A 22,159-nucleotide genomic window follows, 5' to 3' on the forward strand; every position below is an offset into this window, starting at 1 on the left:
CTAAAGTGTGACATACAAAACATTCTTCTTTCTTTTATGTGACACCATATTAATAACTTCACAGTAGACAAGTAACAGCTTATTTGGTGGGAAATACCAGTATTAGCAAGTATAGGAAATAACAGGCATATGTGTGCAGTGAAACTCAGGAAATCTTCTCATTGGAGTTCAGATGTTCACTACATCTTGAGGGAATGGGAGATGTGCAAAGAGAGGTCAGAAAGGCATCCTTGAGATTGCAAAGGAGGTTCACAATGCCTCAGAGGAGAGGGAGCTATAGAAAACAGCACAGCAGCAGCAGACTGTCTGCCCTTCTTCACACAGGAATGAAGCAGATCTGGTATGAGTGTGGCAAAGAAAAGGATCCACTTATAGCTGGGGTGATATCGAGGTCCTTTGGGTCAACCACAGATTTCAGGTTAAAGTTCTGCAAAATGGTGGTCAGGAACAAAAACAGCTCCATGCGGGCCAGGCCCTCTCCCACACAAATTCGTTTCCCTGAAAATAACAAGTACAGAGGGTAGTTACTTTCTGTGTGTAACTGTGATTGTAACAAATACTGTGTTTGTAGCAGGCACAAAAGGAATATGTAGTAACTGTTTGATGAATGATTGGGTAGATGGATGAGTGGATGACTGTATGGGTAGACAGAAGGCAGAATGGCTGGAAGAATGGTTAAAGACACAAATGGACAAAGGACGTACACACTTCCTATCCACTTAACACCTGTTTTCAACAGGCACCCTTCACTCAACAAATATTTATTATCAGCTCGATTCCAAGCACTTTATTATGTATTCCTACATTATAACTGATTTTCTGATATTTCTAATTTCCATCTATATTTTTCTAGAAACACACCCACAGTGTGTATCCTGTTCCCAGTCTGAAGTTCCCTGATCCTTACTTCCACTCTTCATACCCTCTATTCTCAGCTGCAGCCATGAACACTATTAATCAATCTCTAACATGCCATGCAGTTTCACATTTTATCTTTTGCTGGTCCTTGCCAAGACAGACTTTTCTTATACAACATTCAGCTTCTGCATCAAATTTCATTTCCTCTTTACACTCTTCAAGATCCCCCAACAATATCAAATCTTGCCTCACTGGGTTATCTCAACATAAATTCATTCTTCTGTTGAAACATAAATAACTGGGAGTCATAATTCTCTATTTATTTATATTTCTAATGTGCTAAAATTCAAAAACTTGATGGGAAGGGAGGTTCCTGTCCTTGTTGCATTGGTATCCACAGTACTTGATATAAAGCAAACATCAGAGGTAACAGAATAAAGGAATCGGATTCCATGGCCAGAGACTCAGTACACGTATATCAGGTTTGGAGATCCAATATCCAAGATATATGATCAGGACTCGAGGAAGAGCAGGGTGTTTTGGAAACTTTGCAGGCTATCCTGTGACATTCCCATGTTTCTTTGACCCATGCTTATTTGAAAGAGGATCTGACACCTTTGATTTGGAGTAAATATTCTGCTCCTGTCATTCATTATCTCCTTAAAAATGTCCTGCCTTAACAAACAGAAAGGACATTGTTGGGGGGAGAGGGGGAGGGAGAAGGGAGGGAGGTTTTGGTGATGGGGAGCAATAATCAGCCACAATGTATATCGACAAAATAAAATTTTTTTTAAAAATGCCTTGCATTTTCTACTTCCCATTCTCTCTGTCCTGTTTCAGGAAGCTCAAATGTTCATTTCAGCTATTGGAATGTTGCTAACTCCATCTTATGCCTCTTGTGGAATATGAAAGAGCAAAAAGCGGGTACCTTTCACCCTATCCCTACCCCACCAGCAGCCTGTGCTTTCCTCTCCCATAGCTTTAGTTCAACTGTATTAAATGATCTCCTTACTCATATGCTGCCCTGATTTGTGTGAAGCCCTTTTTTACCTATTCTATGCCTGTGGATACTTGTATCCCCAAAGCTCAGCCTGGAATTGAGGGAGGGTGAGCAACATTCCACAGAGAACACCCCAAGATGTGGAGTCAGGAGCCTTTCTCATGGCAGGTGAGGAAAGTCTACATGAGTTTCACCTTCTAAGAGGAGCTCTTGGGTAGCTCAGTGATGCTTCTACAGTCAGAATTCAATCAGCCTATACTCTAAATTTCTCAGTTTGAAAGGGTTGGGTCAACTCCCATAAGCCTGACTAATATTGCCCAAGAATGAGGATGTATCATAAGCAGGGAAAGAATGTGAGTACTGGGAATGGTGCTTCTAACCAAGTACAAAGAACAATTCTCCCAGCCCAGAGGAGGCACCATGTGAGTTCCAAGTGATCTCAAAAAGTGATCTTGTCTCCTCTTGTACAAATGATAGTGAATTTCTATTACCTGTGGAGAAAGGCATGAAGTAGTCACTTTTCTTAAAGTTGCCACTCTCATCCAGAAAGTGTCCAGGGTCAAACATCTCTGGGTTGGGGAATTCTTTGTCATCATGTAGCACCGAGGTCAGTGATGTAAATACGGTTGTGCCCTGGAATGAACAAACACAATTATAATGGGTCTTAAAGCAGAGTCATGGATGTGAACAGAACAATGGAAATCACTTGGTCCATTCTTTTGATCTACAGATGCGAAAACCGGTGTCCAAAGAAAAGCTGTGATGTTTCCAAACAGACAGACCACATCATAAACAGGGATGAGTTTAAGGTCAGTGGCAGTGATCTTGCTCATGTGGCCTCCAATAGCATTTGAAGGACCAAGTACATGGGCACTTGGTGTCAAACCTTCTAAATCTGTTCTCCTTATCATCAAGTTGTGACATTGTTGTCTCTCCTTACTTGCTGCTCTATTTCATCACTTCACTTTTCTCACATCTTGTATGTAGATCACCGGCTAAAGTGGAAGTCTCTGCTGGCACTTGAAATATATCTGTTTATAGAAATTTGATAATTAAATATCTGACCTAGTTACAAGTGACTTGTTCTAGAATGATAATAACAATCACAGTAACAAGACTGGAACTAATGAGTGTTTACCATTGTCATCCAATTTGTTTTTCTTAAGTTAAAAGTAGTCTTCTCGAGCCAGCACCTTGGGGACCACTCGCAGACCCAAGTCACGGAGAAGTGGACTGTACCCCTCTCCCACAACCAGGCACACTGTGCCAGCACCTCATGGCCTGCCCAGTAATTCGAGGCCTGTATCTGGGGACCAGACACTCCCTACAACCAGGCACAATGCCAGCACCAAGGAGCATGTCAAAAACATAGCCTCTATGTAGGTGGCCCACCACAGCCACCACAATAACCACGGCTGCCACAAAAGCAGCTGGATGCCGCAACCACCATGCAGATAGCCTGACAGCCCCTGGAATGCATTGACAAAAGGCAAGTCACCAGCAGAGATAAAGAAAAGAGGGTGTCTCTCTCCACAAAGCCCATTGCAGAGTGACAGAAGAAGCATCAGCTCTATGATAATACTGGGAGACCTGAACACACCTCTCAGCATTGGACAGATCATGTAGGCTCCAAATCAACAAAGTAACCATTTTTCTTTCAGAAAGAGAGAAGAAATCTGTGTAGTTGTTGAATGAAATGTTGTATAGATATCAGCCAGGTCCAAAAGGTACAAAGTGTTGTTTAAATCCTGTGTTTCTCTGTTGATTTGTTGCCTGGATAATATATATATGAAGAGAGAGGGGTGTGCAGGTACCCCACTATTAGGTTGAGGTATAACTCTTTCTGTAGGCCTAATAGTGTATTCTTTATATATCTGGGTGCCAGTGTTGGGTGAATATATATTTATATTGTCATGTATTCTTGCTGGATAGAACCTTTTACCATTATATAGTTGCCTTCTTTGTCTTTTTATGGTTTGGGGTTTAAAGTCTATTTTATCTGATATAAGAATAGCTACTCCTCCTTATTTTTGGTTTCCACATGTGTGATATATCTTTTTCCATCCCTTCACTATTAGTCTGTGTGCAACTTTACTGGTGAGATGAGTCTCTTGAAGACAGCATATAGTTGGGTCTTGCTTTTTTTATACAATCCATCAGTCTCTGTCTTTTGAGTGGAGAGTTTAAACCATTTTCATTTGGGGTTGTTATTGACAGGTACTATCTTATTCCTGGCATTTTATGGCTTTCTGTTTAGATGTTTTACAATTAGTTCATTTCTTCTTTGATTATTGGTTCAATGTTTGTTGAGGTTTTTTGAGTTGGTAAGATTTAGTTTCCTTCATCTTTCTCATTTGCATTTCTTTTTGTTAGTGGGTTTTCTTCTTACATGTGTATTTGTGGTAGTGATTGTTGTTTTTGGATTTCAGATGCAGGAATCCCTTGGGAATTTCTTGCAGGACTGGTCATGTGATGATGAACTCTCACAGGTTTTGTTTGTCTGGGAAATACAGAATCTCTCTCTCCCATTTCTGAAGGATAGCCTTGCTGGGTATAGTATTCTTGCCTGGCGGTTTTTTTCTTTTAGTATTTTGAATATTTCATTCCATTTTCTTCTCACCTATAGAGTATCAGTTGAAAAGACTGCTGTTTGTCTGTTGGGGGCTCTCTTATTAGTGACTTGATGCTTCTATCTAGATTTTCCAATTTGACTACGACATGTCTCTAAGAGTATCTTGTTGGACTGAAACTGTTTGGGGATCTTTGAGCTTCCTGGATCTGAATGTCTAGTCTCTCCCTATGCCTGGGAAGTTTTCCATTATTATTTCATTGAGTAGATTTTCAATGCCTTTTCCTTTCTCCTCTCCTTCAGGAGCATCCATGATTGAGGTGTTTGTGCATTTAAGGTTGTATGCTAGCTCTCTTAGAGGTTCTTCATTTTTAACAATTCTGTTTTCCTTTTTTTTTTTTTTTTTTTTTTGTCTCCCTTTATTTCATAAAGACCACCTTTGAGTTTGGGAATTATGTCATCTGCTTGTTCTAATCTGCTGCTGAAGTTCTTGGTTGCATTTTTTATTTCATTGAATGTGTCTTTCAGTTCCAGAAGTTCTGCTACATTCTATTTGAAGGTATAAATCTCTTTGTAATTTTCATCCCTCATATTCTTGATGTTTTTTCTCATTTCATTCTGTTCTCTTACAGAGTTCTTTCTTATCTCATTGAATTTTCTTAAGATAGTTCCTCAGAATTCCTTTTCAGTAATTTCAAAAGTTCCCTGTTATGTAGGGTCTGGCACATGAGAGTTACTGAATTCCTTTGATGGTGTCATAGTTTCTGAATTTTTCATATTTCTAGTATCTCTAAACTTATTTCTGGTCAGCTGACAGACCAGGTGCTCCTTCTTTTACTTGGATGTTGACTTTGAAGAGAGAGCCTTCTTCCTCTTTTCCTAGGCTCCAACAGAGACTTTCCTTGTGTCAATGATGTCAAATAAGTGGTGAGCCACCTGCATGGTTGTCATGGATGTTACTAAAGCAGTGAGCCATCCTTGCAACCATAGTACCTGTGATGGTGGCTGCTGTGGATGATCTCTGTGGAAGTTGTGTGAAGCATTGTGGTGGTTGTGTGATGCAAGATCCTGCATTTGCATGGGTGGGGCCGGCTTGTGGGTGGGTGGCTGGCCTGTTCTTCTGCCTTCCTTGGTGACTCCCCCATTAGCAGCAGTGTTGCACATCTTGAGAAACACTTAAATGACAAGTGGCCTGGACTATTCAAATGGTCGACTTACAGATATGAAACAAGCAAAAAAGGAAACGTAACTGTTCTTGATTTGAGAGGAGAAAAGGGACAAGATAACCAAATTATATTTTTATTCCTAGACTGGATACTAAGTTTTTTTAAGCTATAAATAATACTCTAGGAAAAAATTACAGGCTATGTATGAGAAAATACTATTGCATGAATGATACTTCCTGAGTGTTCTTGCTATTATTATTATGTAGGAGAAAAGTCCTTGTTCTTGGAACATACATAATAAAGTATTGAGGTCGATAGATGGACAGATATATAAGTAAATATATACACACTTTTTTATATACACCTATATGTGTATATACATGTGTTTTAATTTTATTCAGATTTAAATATTTTAAAAATACAAAAGTGGGGGAAATTTTCGTCTTCTACTTTTCTCATATTAAAGGCCTAGAACTTCTTTTTAAAATTTAAGCCTTTCAATTTTAAAAACAAGTAATAATGATTATATATCAGGAACATGTCAACTAGGTGTTTAAAACTCCTAATAACAATTTTCCAATTATTGAGAAAACTCACAATTTTAATTAGATAAGACATAATGTGAAAATCAACCTCACATCATTGCAGAAAGTTCTACTGAACAGGAATGCCTTATACCAGGCATCCACAAACAACATAGGCAAATCCAGCCTGCCATCTTTCTCTATAAAGTCTATAAGCTAAGAATGTTCAAGTTGAAAACATAAAAAAGAAGAATATTTTTGACACAGTAAAATTACATAAAATTTAAATTTTTTTCCATAAAAATTGAAACATAGCAATCCTCATTTGTTTACACACTGTCTATGACTGCTTCCATGCTACAATGGCAGAGTTCAGTAGCACAACCAAAACCCCATGGCCTGCAAAATCGAAAATATTCATGACCTGGCCCATAACTGAAAAAGTTCACTAACTCCTATCCTACACCTTTGTTTCTACCTAGATCAGTGGCTCCAGTCATTGGTAGAAGAAATCATTTACCTAATTCCTAAGAGGGCAGAATAAGCCATGTAAAGTTGCATATTGCTATACTGGGATGTCCAATGCAGAATGCACAGGTCATTCACTTGGGGTTCTAGGATTTTAGGCTCAAAAGACACCAGAACCTGTGTGAGCCTGCATGCAGAGGGTTAATGAGTGAATTCAGCAAGTGTAACATTCCCCAAAGCTGATGAAGTGCATGGGGGAGACTGGCAATCTTTGCCTGATTCCTCAGCCTGATTCCCATTTAGTTAGTAATAGGAGGAGTAACAACACCCTCAGACCCCAATACTATGGAAGAAAATTCTTCTGGTTTTGTCTTTTGGTGAAAACAAAGGAAGGGGAAGTCCTAAACCTTGCACCAAATCTGTGATCACCAGGACAAGTCCCATTACCTCTTGGTAAAGTTATCAATTCCATTTTCTCCACAGGATGACATTAGTATTTGCAGCCTTACCAGATTCACTGCCTTTTTTTTCTGATTAAAATACAACGTTTAGTTATGTTATTTTTTATTTTAAGAATTATATATCTAGGCCTCAAGTGGAATACAGAAGCTTATAATATAGCAGCTAGAACATCTGGATAAACACAGAAACCATGTATTGGAAAGTAAAGTAAAGTTGCTAAGACAAAAATTTGTCACAAGATTACAGAGATGGCAGAACCTCTGAATGGTAAGCTAACACCTATAGCCTACTTTCTTTTTTTTTTTTTTCTTTTTTCCTAATGTGTTCACATCACGTCCAGTGCTACATCAGGGCAGGAAGTGTTACATCATTATGACGGCATATGGGAGAGGGATGAATTCTTTTTGGAAGAAGATAAACATATATGAAACTCTGAATTTTTTCATACTTATATCTGTATTTAACCAAAAGTTATTATGCATTCAAAGGTACAACTAAGTGTAACATAGCAGAAGACTTTGGGGAGGTAAATGTAGTAAAAACAGGCCCTCGTTAGGGAACATTTCTCATCTAATTTTATGAGGACAGCAATATCTTGCTATCAAAAATCTGACAAGAAATTTTTTTTCTTTTTATTTTTTTAAATTTTATTTTGTCGATATACATTGTGATTGATTATTGTTTCCCCATCACCAAAACCTCCCTCCCTCCCCCCTCCTGACAAGTAATTTTGAGGGAAAAAATCATAAACCAAGTCTTTTATGAATATAAATACAGAAGTCCTAAATAACAAATATGTATGATGTCAAATCCTGCTGTCTGTGTATACTTATAATATGAATTTTTCTTCAGGAAATTGAGCCCGATATATACAACCGTACCAACAGATGCAGATAATCAATTTGATAAAGTTGTACACATATTTATGACAAAAATTCACATAAATATAAAAGAAGAGTGCAAAATTCCCTAATCCGATAAAGAATATTTACCAAAATCTACTTAAATTATCATTCTCAATAATGAGATATAAGACCTCCACCCTTCCTGCAGACCAGAAAGAAAACAAAGACGCCCACTATCACCAGTGCTGTTCAAAGCTGTCCTGGAAATCCTAGCCAGTGCAATAATGAAATAAGAAATTAATGTCACATGAATTGGAAAAGTAGGAAATAGAACATATAATACCTCAGACAGTAGGATAATATAAATAGAAATTCCAAATGAATATACAGAGAAAGCATTGGCATTTATTAGTAAATTTAGCAAAGTTGCTGGATATAAAGTCATGAGATGATAAAAACAGTTATATTTCCATATACCAGGTACAAAGAAATGAAAACAGCATTCATTATACATATGTTTCAAAATGCCACACTGAACCAAAGAAATGTGTAAATTAAAATAATAATAATAAAACATTAAAAAATTATAGCAACAAAAATAGTCACTATCTAGGAAAAATCTAGTAAAAGATTCGCACGCCTCTGTACTGAAAATACAAAATTACTGGGAAAATAAAAGAAACTCAAGTAAATTGAGAGCATAACCACAACCAGGAATTGGAAGATTCAATGTGTCAAGATGTCAGTTCTTTCCAAATTGATCTGTAGATTTAATGTCACCCTGATAAAAATCCTAGCAGTGAGTTTTGGAAAACTGACTATCTGACACTTTTATCGTTTATTTGGAAATGTAAAAACATAATAACGGCCAAAACATTATTAAACGCGCAGAACAAATTTGAAAGACACACACTACCAGATACCAAGACCTGTTATGAAGATTTAGAACCCCAAACTGTAAACAGCACAAAGTCCATCAACCTACCACACGTGAGTTTTGCCCTCTCTCATCTCATGCTGATAGAGGATTGGAACCATAGTGTGAATATGGGAGCTCCAAGAGCACTGACTTGTGCCGTAGGGGAAACAAGCTTACCTTAGGAATGAGGTAGCTTCTAAATTTAATGTCACAGGTCACTTCATGAGGTACATTGGTCGGGACGAGGTCAATGTATCTCTGGATCTCATGCACCACAGCATCTGTGTAGGGCATGAAACTTCTGTCCTGCATGCAGGGGCTCCGGTGTCTGCCAACTACGTGGTCAATCTCTTCCTGGACTTTAGCTGATAAGACACAAGGAAGAACAATGGAAAAGGAGAAAAATGGCACATTTGCCATAGCATTTCACAGCTACAGGAAGCATGATAAAGGTGTCCCAACAGCAATATAAACATGAGTTATATGCCCAGAAGTACACCTAGACATGTAAAGAGAGTTGCCATCATATAGATACGTATCACTGTCCTACCAATTTGGTATTATGATACATTGGTACATGCCTACAAATTAGCATAACTGATAACTAATATAAAAAGAAGTAATAAAATGTTCCCCAAAATAACGGGAAAATAATTAATTAAACAATCATGGTCTTGCAGAAAGAAAAACAAGTATCAAATATTAATATTAAATTAATATCAGAATAATATGTGGGGTTTAAAATTAAATTGCAATTGATCTTATATGTATGTGTTTTTGTGCGTTTGCATCTGTGTGTGTGTGTTTGTGTGTAAAATTTGCAATGGCACTCTCTTCATCTTCCCACTGCCCAAATGTGGCCACTTTGAGCATTCTTCTAAAATTCGTATTCATGTTTCTAAATAACAACTCTGTATTAATTACTAAACATTAACTGCTATGAGAGATGAGAATTTTCATCATCTCCAGCCCCTATATTCACACCCACACCGACAGATATTCACACATACACAGACATACACACAGAGACACACACTCACACACTTCCCCTCACCCCATTTTCCAGAATATATGTAGACTACAAATTTTGGTCATAATTTACATCATTTCGAATACACAAAAATTCTTCCCTCATAAGTCAACTATGATTACATTTTATATATGGTATTTTCTTGAACTTAATCTGTCTTTTTATTCAATTCATAATTTTCTATTTCCCAAGTTAGAATTATTCCCAAGTGCTCAGGTAGATGTTTGATACTCCTGGTAACAATTTCCCAGTTATTGGGAAACCTCATAAAATCCATCTCTTCTCCTTTGTTCTTGGTGTCTGTCCTCACACCTGCTTTGTCCACCTGGTCCTTTCTGAGGTGGGTGTTTTCTAGGCCAGGTGCCCAGCAGCCTCCCTGAGAGTCTCATTTTCCTACATGAGACCTCCTGATTCCTGCAGCCCATGACTTCTTCTGACTTGGTTTCAGACATTTGGGAGGGGCAAATCTTCCAGTATTTTTTAGAAAAAGTAAAAAACAAGAGGTAATATTTTTGGTAAATGTGCAGGTCAGAAAATACTTTCATTCACAGTACACAAGGCAATGGTTACTCTTGAGAATTCTGGTACTGTCTGAATCCTAATCTTTATGCATGACATGACATATCTCTCTGAAAATTTTTAGGATTTTACTTTAATCCTCGTGTTCTGAAATTCTATGACCCTGTGTCTTGGGGAGCATATTTTTATGGCACTCACTGTGCTGGAATTGGGCAAGAATTTTCTGTTAAATGGCAAAATACCAAGATTTCTTATTCACTCTTGGAAGGATAAGTCTGGCTGCTTAGTTTCTGAAAGAAAGTGCAGGGAAAAGCTAAGAGCCTCAGAATTCAAGCACAGGACTCTTACCAAACCTTCCTTTCCAGTGCACACCTCCTTGTTTCTCTCTCACTGCCCAGTGTCACTGAGTATAGGGCTTCTTAAGCTCAGTTTCTCTAGAGAATGAGCCTCCCTTTTCCTGTAGGAAAAATTCAGTTAAAGGATAAAAGGAGTCATGGAGGGAACTTAGACAGGAAGAGCATCATTCTCTACCTTCTCTATCACTTGCTGCTTCCAAATATGGAAACTTATAGGGTTATGAGGAGAGAGATAAGCTATTCTTCCTTGATATATCTTCCTCTGGTGACAGTTAGGTTACAACTTCATCCTGTCTTGAGTTAATTGTAACTTTTTGATCTGTTCTCTGTGAAGACAGCAGCTGCTGGCACAGGCATTGAGATAATGAAGTTTCTCTAAAAGAAACAGGATGGAGGAAAGTAACAGTGTTTTCCCAACATCTTTGCTGAAGTTCATTCTGCTCATCACCTGTCATCGTACCTCTGACCTCTGGGTGCTTCAGCAGGAGCAGGAGTCCATATCTCAGAGTGGTGCTTGTGGTCTCCGTGCCAGCAACAAATAAATCACGTGCAGTGGTTACCAAGTTTTCAATAGTAAATTCAGACTGCTGAATGTGCTTTTCCTGGAAATGATTTGATACATTATCTGACAAATTATTTATTAATGTATTTAATTACAGTGAATTCAAAATAGCACACTTTGTTATAAAGTTAGCAAACACAGAAACTGGGGAGTGTAGTATCAGGAAAAACTACTCTATAGTATGGCACAGAAAGTAGATCAGTTGACCCAAACTTTATTTCCAACCACCTTCTTCCATGCATGCCAAAAAATTCCATTCATGAGACTCTTCCCAGCCAGGTGTGCCATGCAGCATATTTCTTTCCAAAAACACATAAGCAGAAGCCTATTGGTGCCCCGTCTTAGTCTGTTTGTTTTGCTATGACAGAGAATCAGAGACCAGGTAAAGTATTTTAATATAATAAATATATTATTCATTGTTCTCGAGGCTGGGAAATCCAAGAGCATGATGCTAGCCTCTGGTGAAGGCCTCTGTGCTGCATCATCCCATGGTGAAAGGTGGAAGAGCAAGAGAGGGTGAGATCAAGAAAGGTCAACATGGTGCTGAGCTCTCTTTAACAACAAACCCACTCCCGCAATAATGACATTAACCCATTTATGAGGACAGAGCTCTCATGAACTGATCACCACTTACTTATTAGGCTCCACTTCCCAACACTGTTCATTTGGGGATTAGGTTTTCAAACACAAATTTTGGAGAACACATTTAAACTATAACACTTCATGACTAGCCCCCCAAATGTATGCCCTTCTCACAATGAAAATCTATTTATTCTTTCCCAACAGTCAAAAAAGTCATAGTCCCAAGTCCAGAGTTGTCTATATCAGATGTGTATGAGACTCAAGGAACAATTCATCCTGAGGCAAATTCCTCTTCAGCTTTAAATCAACATAGTTAACAAGTTACGTGCTTCCAAAATATAATGGAGGGACAGACATAGGATAAACATTTCCATTCTAAAAGGGAGAAACAGCCAATGAGAAAGGGTTAGCTATTTACAAAGAAGTCCAAAACCCAATAGGGAAAACTGCACTAGGATTTAAAGCTATAGAGTAATCTTCTTTAACACCACATCTCACATCCTGGGCACAGTTGGGCAAGGGTAGGGCCTCCAAGGATTCCGCCAGCTCCACTCCTATTCCTTTGCTAGGCTCAGTGCCAGCAGCTCTCACAGGTTGTAGAATCCTACCTGCAGATATCCAAGTCTAGAGTGACATCTTGGTAGCCCTACACTCCTGGGTAGTGGACTTGGGAGTGGATCCATTCACATGGCTCCACTAGGCATTGCTCTTGCAGGGAGTCTCTGCTATGGCTTGACCCCTGCTACGTGTCTCTACCTGAGTGCATAGGCTGTCTATAACATCTTTTCAAATCTGGGTGGAGGTTGCTGTGGCCCCATAGCTTGTGCATTCTGCATGTCTGCACAGTCAGCATCATGTAAATGCTGCCAAACTTTATGGCACCTTGGTGTGACACATGATCTGCACCTGGGCCTACTTATGCCAAGGCTGTGGTGGATGAGGAGCACCATGCCAGAATTTAGGGAGCATGAACTCAAGGTGGCTCAGGACAGCAAATATTGAGGTTCCACTGCCATCTCTCTGAAAACATTAACTTCAAGGTCCTAGCTTGCCTCAGAAATCTATGAAATGTCTTAAGACACAACTCTGATTTTTTGAAGATAAAGTTTCCTGTTGCCCAGCTTGGGATGAGCAAGTTGCACAGCAGCACAGCAGCACAGTACACTGTTCTCCAAACTGCCTGTCATGGAGCTTGTATATGAGGAATGTTAGCCTCTATGTGAGATGCCACATTTACTTAAATTTACCAGACACTTTTTTCATCAAGCACTCCCCTGGATGCTTAACCAGACTCTGGATTCCCAAAATAGCTTCATCAGACAGATTATGCAGGGTCAAGGATTGGTAGCAAAAAGGATGGCCATTCTGTCTATCCCACAGGCTAAAGCAATTTCCACAGTGACAATAGATGAGAGGATTTCAAAACACAAAATTTAAAAAAAAAGAAAATATGACTATTTTTCTTTCTTTTATTCTAAAAACTTAAGGAAACCTGTCAGGTCACTGAATGATTGCAGACATTACAGAAAAGAGATTCAAGTGATCAAGTATTTGCCAAATTAATTTGGAAAGTCACTAAATAAAGGGATGACAGCAGACTATATCAAGTAACAATGGCAATTGTTAGAGAAAAGAGAAAATCTTATTTCCAGAGTTAAAACATTATAATATATTAAATCCAGTTCTCAACAAAAAATTACACACCATAGAAATAAACAAGGAATATGGCCTATTTACAGCTAAAAAAAAGTATTTGACAGAAACCATTGATGCGGAACCTCAGCATTATACTTACTAAGTGAAACCTCTAAGTCAAATTTTGTAAATATTCTAGGAGAGTTGAAAGAAACGATATACAAAGAACTAAAGGAAATCAGGAAAACAATTTTGAAAAAGTTGGGAATATCAATAATAGGAAAGAAATTATTAGTTAAAAAAATAAAAATTTTGGAGAGAAAAGATAATAGTTTAAAAAACAATTCACCAAAGTGATTTAACAGCAGGCTTGAGAAGGCAGAAGAAATAAATAGCATACATAATGGCAGGACAACAGAAATTATGCAGGTGGAGTAGCGGGGAAAAAAAGGAACAAAGAAAGATAAGCAAAGCCTAAGGAGCTTATGAAATTCCATCACATCTACCAATATACACAACATGGGAGCTCCTGAAAGAGTAGAGAGAAAAGGGACGGAAAATATCTGAAGAAACAAGGAGGAAAACTTTCCAAATATGATGAAAGACATGAATCTACACAACTACGGATCTCAATAAATTTCCAAAATGGTAAAACCAAAGAGACTCATAACAAGGCACGGTTTGATTAAAATGTCCAAAATCAAGGACAAAGAGAAAATGTTGAAAGCAGCATGAAAGAAGTGATTCATAACATGCAAAGGACCCTCAATAATAGTAAGAATTGATTTTTCTTCAGAAACTATAGAGTCAAAAATCATGAGAATGATATACTTAAAGTGCTGACAGAAAAAACTGTCAACTAAGAATCCTATATCTGGCAAACCTACCCTTACATAATAAAGAAGAAATTAAGATGTTCCAATATAAAAGCAAAGGTAAGAAGATTACTCCCAGGAAGGTTTGCCCTACAAGAAATGCTAAAGGGACTCAGCTTTCATGCTGAAAAACATGACAGTAGAAGATAAATAAAAACCATAGTAAGAACTAAAAATCCTTTCAATTATGAAATATTAAAGATACCTATATACAGGAAATATAAAAGCTTATATTGTTATGTTTTTGTATGTGATTTTTTAGTTTTCTATGATTTTTAAAATGCAAGAAACAATCATTATATAACTATATTACTGGGGCACAAGGTATAAAGATGTAATTTGTGATGACTACAACAGAAAAGGAGAATTGAGTTGGATGGAAACAGAGTTAATGTATATAATTTAAAGATAATTTGCTATTAATTAAAGCTAATTATTATAAATTCAGAATGTAAATATAACCCTCATGATAACTAGATAAGATGATAAAAGAAAACTAAAATATGAAAGGAAAGAAATCAAGAATGAATCAAAAAAGTTTTCTAGAAAATAACTGATCACACAAAAAACAAAGCAATATTGGAAAATTAAAAGGCAAAATTATGTCAGGCCCATAGAAAGAAATAACATAGCTCAAATAAGTTTTTCAATATAACTAATAAATTTAACTGTACATGGCTTAAACTTACCATTTAAAATGCACATCTTGAGAGAAAAGATTGAAAAAATAAAACACCTATGTACTGTCCATACATGACTAACTTCATATCCAAAGATACAAAAGGTCAAAAGTAAAAAAATGGAAAATTTTTTGCATGTGAATTATAACTAAAGGGAGCTGGGATGGCTATACTAAAATCAAACAGAGAGATGTTAAGCAAAAATTGTTAAAAGAAGCAAAGACGTTTTATATTGGAAAAATGGTGAATTGGTCAAGAAGATATAACATTATAAATGTATATGCATCAATCAAAAGAGCTCCAAAATATATATAGCAAATAATGGACAGTACTGAGGGGACAATTAGAGAGGTATAGAAAAATAGTGGGAGATTGAATACCCAATTTTTTAATAATGGATAGGCTATCTAGACAAAACATCAATAAGGAAATATAAGATCTGATCAATACCAGATTTCAGCTGTACCTCTAATCAACAATATAACTTAACAATCTAGGAACTAGTAAAAAAAAAAAACCCAGCAAACTAGACTCAAAGCCACCAGAAGAAAGAAGAGATTTTTTTAAAAGGAGAAAAGTATTAGAACAATCAATGACACCATATAATGGTCATTTGAAAAGATCAACAACATTGAGAAACACTTAGTTAAACTGACTGAGTATAAAAAGAAGAGACAACAATAAATCAAAAATGAAAGTAGGGACAACACTACTGATTTTAAAAACTAAAAGATATTATAAATTCTAATATAACAATAATATAATCCTATTATAAAAGAATACTACAAACAATTTTATATCCAAAAAGGAGATAATCTTGATAAATGAAAAGCTTCCTATGAACAAAAAATTACCAAAACTGATTCAAAGTTAAATAGAAAATGTGAACACACCTACAGTAAGTAAAAAATTAGTAAACAAAAAACTCAAAAAAAAAAAAAAAGAAAGAAAGAAAAAAAAGAAAAAGAAAAAGAAAGGTCCAGGAAGACCAGATGACTTCACTGTTAAATTTCACCAAAAATTTAAAAGAATTAAAACCAATTATTACTCAAATTTTTCCAAAATATAGAAGAGGATAAAACACTTGTACATCTTCATATTACGACATGATATTTTGTATTTTCTAATTTATTTGTAATTGTTTCCATTCACCTGAAGAGTTCATTCTGTTCCTTCTCCAGTAGATTGTTCATATCCAAAGAATAGGGTCAATGTATTCGAATTAGTTAGCTAATAATTATATCTTTTCTGCAATGTTTAGTGCAGTTTTGTGTACACTACAGGTACTGAAAATGCTTGTCAAGCATTACTGGCCTGACCATTGAAACATTCCTAGTAAATACAGAACTATTCAATAAACTACCAAATGTGCAAGGAATCAAAGGACTGAGCTGTTACTAACATTTTACCTGCTCCATTTTGATGAGGAAACAATCAATAAAGTCTCGAGGATTGTTAACGTCCAAAGATTCTTGGTGTTCTTTTATTTTCTCCAAAATATACCTTTTTTCATTGGCAATATTTTTAAATAATTTGTTATGAATTCCAGGGAAATAATCAAGGAGAGAAGGAAAAGTATTACACATCTAAAAGAAGAAACAATAATTTGTTAAATAAGAAACATATAATGAAGACAAATACCATATACCAAGCCCTTTTTATAAATTATAGCTATAAATATGAAAGGAAGTTTCATCTTGGGAGGGAACTTTACATTGTATATACATGAGTAATTCTCTTTGCCCATAGAACAATTTGAGGGAGAAAATTCTGAGTGAATATCAAAGGTATAACCATTTTCTACACTCAGACATCATTGTTAAGTATAAAAACAACTTTATATCACTTTCCCCATTTTTTGCATCAGTTCTGCCCTTTAGCCTAAAATTTTTAAATGACGTGAATGATTATGATGAAAATTTTGTAGATGACAACAGAGGATTAGGGAGTTTGCCCAACCTGATTTAGAGCATAAAGTGAGTCCTTGCTGTTTTTATTTCTATTGAGCAGCCTCAGAAATCAAATCAGTCTTTTAGACGTGTGAGGGGCTCAGAGATTTCTTGAAACTGAATTACATATGCATAAGAGCAGCAATGACTTCTCTAAGAACACACAATTATTATTTAGGCTGAGTGAAAGGCTTGCCAATTAAGCACAGGGAAAATTGTGATGTTCGTTTATGGTTCATACAGATCAAACCAATTATTTTGTCATTCCCAACCCAGTTATCTTGTCAGCTAGGATCCCAGCTGAAGCACAAAACACCCCCACCCTACTCAGTGTTTCCTGGCAGCTTCTATGGTCGCCAGTATTCTCCCTCCTTGAAGGAGATATTCTCTTCCTAAATCAGAATATTTCTGCCAAGTAGTATGACAAGGCGGTCACTAAGTCTTCATTGCATTGCAAGACTTGTGAGTAATGGAGGTCTTCGAAAAGGGCCTGGCTGTCCATTGACTAATATGGGTATCCTTTGGAAAGTTGACAAGTACTTTATAGAAATGGCTTTGGTGTTTAGTGGTAAAACCACAGGCCAAGGATCTAATGTGCTTGAAAGCCAGCCCTATATTTGTGCACTTGTTTTTCTATGGGTAAAAATGTGGCTTAGGCATTTTTCTCAGATGAGCACTCCATGATGCTCAGGCAGGACTGTGGTGTGCAAACATTCACTCCACAGCATGGTGCACAGAGAATTTTGGACTCGTCATAAAAAAGAGCACTAGTGGTTTCTCAGAAGGAAAGTGACTTGGCCTCACCAGGATCCATAGGGAGGTTTGAATCCTGATGTTTTCACTGAATTTTTCCATCAAGTTAACAAAATTCTGATCTTTATAATCAAAACGATTCTGGAAAATAATGGAGCAGATCACGTTGCAGGGAGCACAGCCCAGGATATAAGTGGGATCACATGGTGAAGCTAAAAAATTGAAAACAATATTAAAATGTACATTTAAAAGATTTTGACTATACTAGAAGTAAAGGTAATTTAGAAATTTTCTTACCTATAAATTCCCTAAAGAGCAAAAAAGAATTCAGCACGCATAAAATCAACACATCACCTGAACCTTAAGCCTCAGTTGACCGTTACAATCTCAGTAGGTAAATAATGAAATTTTGGTATTTCAAATGCTCGATTCACATCTCCTGCATTTATTTAAACCCTTTTAACCCAATGTGTCTGTTATTTTGGAAGAAAATAAAAAACAGTTTTTAAAAACCCAGTAATTCAAGTTTTCAAAGCAGAATCGCATCTGTCTGCAATGTCTGTAGACCATAAAGCTTTGAGATAAAAAGGAAGAGAATACTTGAGGACCTGGGAACTATTTATATGTAATGAATAGCTGAAAGAATCACCTGTTGAGCCAACAGAGAGGAAGTAAAGAGAGAGAGACTAGGGCTGAATTCATGTATTTGAAGGAACAAATATGAAAAGCAGAATGCATACGTTTTATATGAGAAGAAAAACTCATAGCAATGGACAGTAAGTATAAGATGGATTTGTTTTTCTAAAAAAAGAAATGTGAAATTTGTATTCTATATATAAATTCCAGGTAAGGAAAATTTAAAAACTAAAGTGATAAATCGAGTCTTCTTATTTATCATTACAATGTAAAAAAAAAAAGAAAGAAAGAAAGAAAGAAAATGCATTCCCTTCTTTAGGAACTAAATTTCCTTAAATTCCAATTATTATCCAAATTTAATATATTTGGTAAAACTACCCTTTTGTGGATTATGGGATATTATTCAGCATAGCCATCAACAGAATGGAATGATTTAGCAAATTTTTCTCCATCAGTTAAGCCAAAACTATCATTTTACAGGTTAAGAACTTGTTATAGGAAAGTGGATTATTTTGATTGTTTTCTTTTGTGTGGCAAGTCTATAAAATGAGTTTCTAATACTCAAATGATCAAAGACCTGCATACATAAATAGCACCCATATTCACACCATGGAGCCTTAGTAAGGGTGACTTGAATCAAAAGTGTTCTGAATAAATGGTAGGGCATTGAACAGCAGGAAACCTGCTGAGTTACCAGCTTCTATACCAGGTTTCTTTAAAAATATCAAGGCTTTGAGTTTTGAGAAATGTTTTATTTTAGCCACTGGGTAGGAGGGTAATTGGGGATGTTTGGGGGAGTGTGTGTCTGTGTACCTGTGTGTCTGTGTCTGTGTGTGTGTGTGTGATTCACGTGTAAGATCTGATTTTTAGTCTTTCCTTTCACTTCATTTGGAAAAGAAAACCTAAAAACAAGAGAATTTGAAAAACAAGCTGATAATCAGATTCATTATGACAAACATTTCATACTTGAGTAGAGTTGGCAGTGGGAGGAAATTAACTACCACAAATTTCTAACTCAAAATTCACCGAACATTAGGCAAAGAGATATGGAGAATTGAAACAGAGCCAAGCTACCCTTAGGGAAGAGAGAGTAAAGAGTACTTGATAATAGTAGAAATCTAGTTGAATAAATCTGTTTTTTAAATTTCCATTTGCATGTTTTAGAGAATTTTGTTCTAGCATATATTTGCTCAAGATAAATAAATCAGTACAGTAAGTAGTGGGTAACACGAAATAATTAATGCTGGCTGCTTTTAAATAATGTGGTGTTTACAGAGAAATAATAACTGATGAGAATTGTGATGAGACATGCCTAAGCAATTAAAACCCTAAATGGCATCATTAGTGGACAGAACAGGCACCGCCCTGAAAGAAACCCCCAGGTATATCAGTGATGCTGGTGGTACAAATATAGCCCAATTGAATGAAATAATGTGTGACTTTGTTCCAGCTACACAAGGGTGTGACGGGGTCATTCATACCATGTCTGGTCTCCAAGTATTTTCTGGTGAAATATTCTGGAATAGGTAACCCACATGCATGCTACAGGGAAAACAGTTCTCATTAATTCTTTCAGAAATTAAATCAAACCTATTTTATGATTTCTGATTTGAAGTCAAAGAAACAAAGTTCAGAAGAAAATAGGATTAAACCACACTCTACACACAATTGTACCCGCACACACAATACACATACACAAAAGCTCCCTTAGTCTCTGCTTCAAAGCAACCCGCCTCCACGTGAGGGCTGACCACCACTGCCTGTAATGAAAGATCTAGCTGCTCCTGAGATGTTTCCAAGGATGACACTGCAGGAGAGAGCAGTCTGTTAAAGTCAGCACTACAGAGCAATGAGGCACCCACCGTTGGTTTTTCTCAGCTCCTCCACAAGGCAGCGGGCTTCCTCTTGAACACGGTCCTCTATGCTTCTCTTCCCCATCCCAAAATTCCGCAGGGTCATGAGAGAAAAGCGCCGGGTCTCCTTCCATCTCTTTCCATTGCTGAAAATGATCCCTAACAGACAGGGTGCAGAAACTAGGAGGGAGATCGCAGGCAAGGAAGAGTGAACTGACACTTGGCAGCTACATGGTTGGGCCAAGGTCTGCCTGAGGAGATGTTTGAATCTGTGTTTTAAGTCCTACCACCCCCATTACCAATACTGACACAGGCACGTCCACACTTACCATGTCCTTTATTAGATCTTTCAACTACGGGGAATTTGCTTCTTCCAGAAAACTCCTCTCCCATATCAACCAGGGCTTCCTTCACTGCTTCATATCCATGCAACACCACAATGGGCTTCATGCCAAAATGCACAGTGAACACAGGGCCATAGACTTTTGAGAACTAGAAAAGGAGAGGCAGATAATAGCAAAGCAAGATGCTATTTGGTCCAAATATTGTACCTGATTCAAACTGATATTATCATTGTAATTTTTTATCTTTATTTGCCACATAAAACTTCAATATTTGTCAGATTCATTCATAAATAGAAAGGTGACTGTTGTAGCTGCCACTTATGGACGGCCTATGATGTGCCACACAATGCCCAGACAATTGGTATACAGATTACAATTAATCTTCACACCAATACATTCAGCGGGATTATTTGTCCTGTTTTACAAGCAGAGAAACTGAGGCCAAAAAAGTCCAAATTCATTTTAGGTGTCACACACTTATATACAGAAGATGAAAATTTGAACCTCTGCTTATTCAACCTCTGATGCTTGACCAATTAATCAGCCCCACACATTTTGTTGAGACCAATGCACAACTGATGGCTTCAGAATCCCCTGTAAACCTCTCCCCATATGGATCCTGACTCAGTATCCCTGTGATGAACACTAGAAATCTGCACTTTTAAAGTCACTCCAAGTGACTCTAATTCCCAGCCTACTCTGGGACCTCCTTGTATTACTAGCACAGAAAGAATGAGCACTACACAGGCAGCACCAGGACGTGCAGCATCTCCTGGAAGAACAATTTCTAACATCCTCCAGCATTTTTGGCCACAGAGAGCTACTTTGTGCAGTACTGAAAAGAATACTAATACCACCAATTCATTCACTTAAGCTGGTTCTGAGTCCAGAGCTATTTCCAGACACCATGTATAAAACAATTCTGCAAAAAAGTTTGATTTTCATGGCTATACTGAATAAAACACATGACTCATGTAATAGATGATTTTTTGAATGAAATCTCTAATCACAAACTTCCCTTACCATTTACCTTCAGAAAAAAGAAAAATTATAGCAAATGCCTGTAAAACAAAGAAGGAAAGCAGCACTCCCAAAGTTTGCCACTTTGTTATTTTAATTCTACCATACAAAGACCTAAATGCCTCTCTGCTCACAGAATGTATTATGCCATCTGCTATTTCTGACAATAACAGATTGGTAACAGAAACATCAGTGGTTATACGGAGTAATATGCTTTATAATGACATATTAAAATAGTGTACTTCCAAAAACATATTTTGCTCAAAACTATGATTAAATGTACTTAGCCTTTGCAAGACACTGCAGAATCATGAAGTATACTTACATTGCTGAAGGACTTTTTGATATTCTTATCACCTAACTGCAGGATATTTCCAATAATTGGTAGAGGAGTGGGGCCAGGAGGGAGATTCCTTCTCCCCAACCTCTGTCTCCAGAGTGAAAGCAGAAGCAAACAGGAAAGACAGAGCACCAGGACCACAACTGGATCCATTGATGCCTTCTTTTTTTACTGAGGCACTGTGAGCTAGCAATCCAAAGCTTTTATAACACTC

At 37.0% G+C, this 22,159-nt stretch overlaps 1 protein-coding gene across 2 annotated transcripts; it reads right to left on the reverse strand.

The window, feature by feature from the left end:
- Nucleotides 1-316: 316 nt before the first annotated feature.
- Nucleotides 317-22,098, reverse strand: LOC134382611 (cytochrome P450 2C19-like). Of its 2 annotated transcripts, XM_063103316.1 has the most exons (9): nt 21,931-22,098; nt 20,571-20,733; nt 20,251-20,400; nt 17,804-17,964; nt 16,460-16,636; nt 11,177-11,318; nt 8,989-9,176; nt 2,350-2,491; nt 317-498 (listed from the first exon to the last, which is right to left on the reverse strand). In XM_063103316.1, the coding sequence occupies exons 1-9, from the start codon at nt 22,096-22,098 to the stop codon at nt 317-319; spliced, it is 1,473 nt and encodes a 490-aa protein (XP_062959386.1). The 2 variants fall into 2 exon arrangements, with proteins under 2 accessions (XP_062959386.1, XP_062959387.1); XM_063103317.1 differs by lacking the exon at nt 16,460-16,636.
- Nucleotides 22,099-22,159: the final 61 nt, after the last annotated feature.

The sequence above is a fragment of the Cynocephalus volans genome, chromosome 7 (genome assembly GCF_027409185.1).
Source record: "Cynocephalus volans isolate mCynVol1 chromosome 7, mCynVol1.pri, whole genome shotgun sequence".
Classification (NCBI taxonomy): Eukaryota; Metazoa; Chordata; class Mammalia; order Dermoptera; family Cynocephalidae; genus Cynocephalus; species Cynocephalus volans.

Bases quoted from the DNA above. Each gene is read 5' to 3' on its own strand.
- LOC134382611 (XM_063103316.1), bottom strand. From the start codon at position 22,098: ATGGATCCAGTTGTGGTCCTGGTGCTCTGTCTTTCCTGTTTGCTTCTG. The intron at 9,177-11,176 runs GTACGATGACAG...GTGTCTTATCAG, and splicing joins GAAGCACCCAGAGGTCAGAG to CTAAAGTCCAGGAAGAGATT. The intron at 2,492-8,988 runs GTAAGCTTGTTT...TGTTCATTCCAG, and splicing joins GAAGCTACCTCATTCCTAAG to GGCACAACCGTATTTACATC.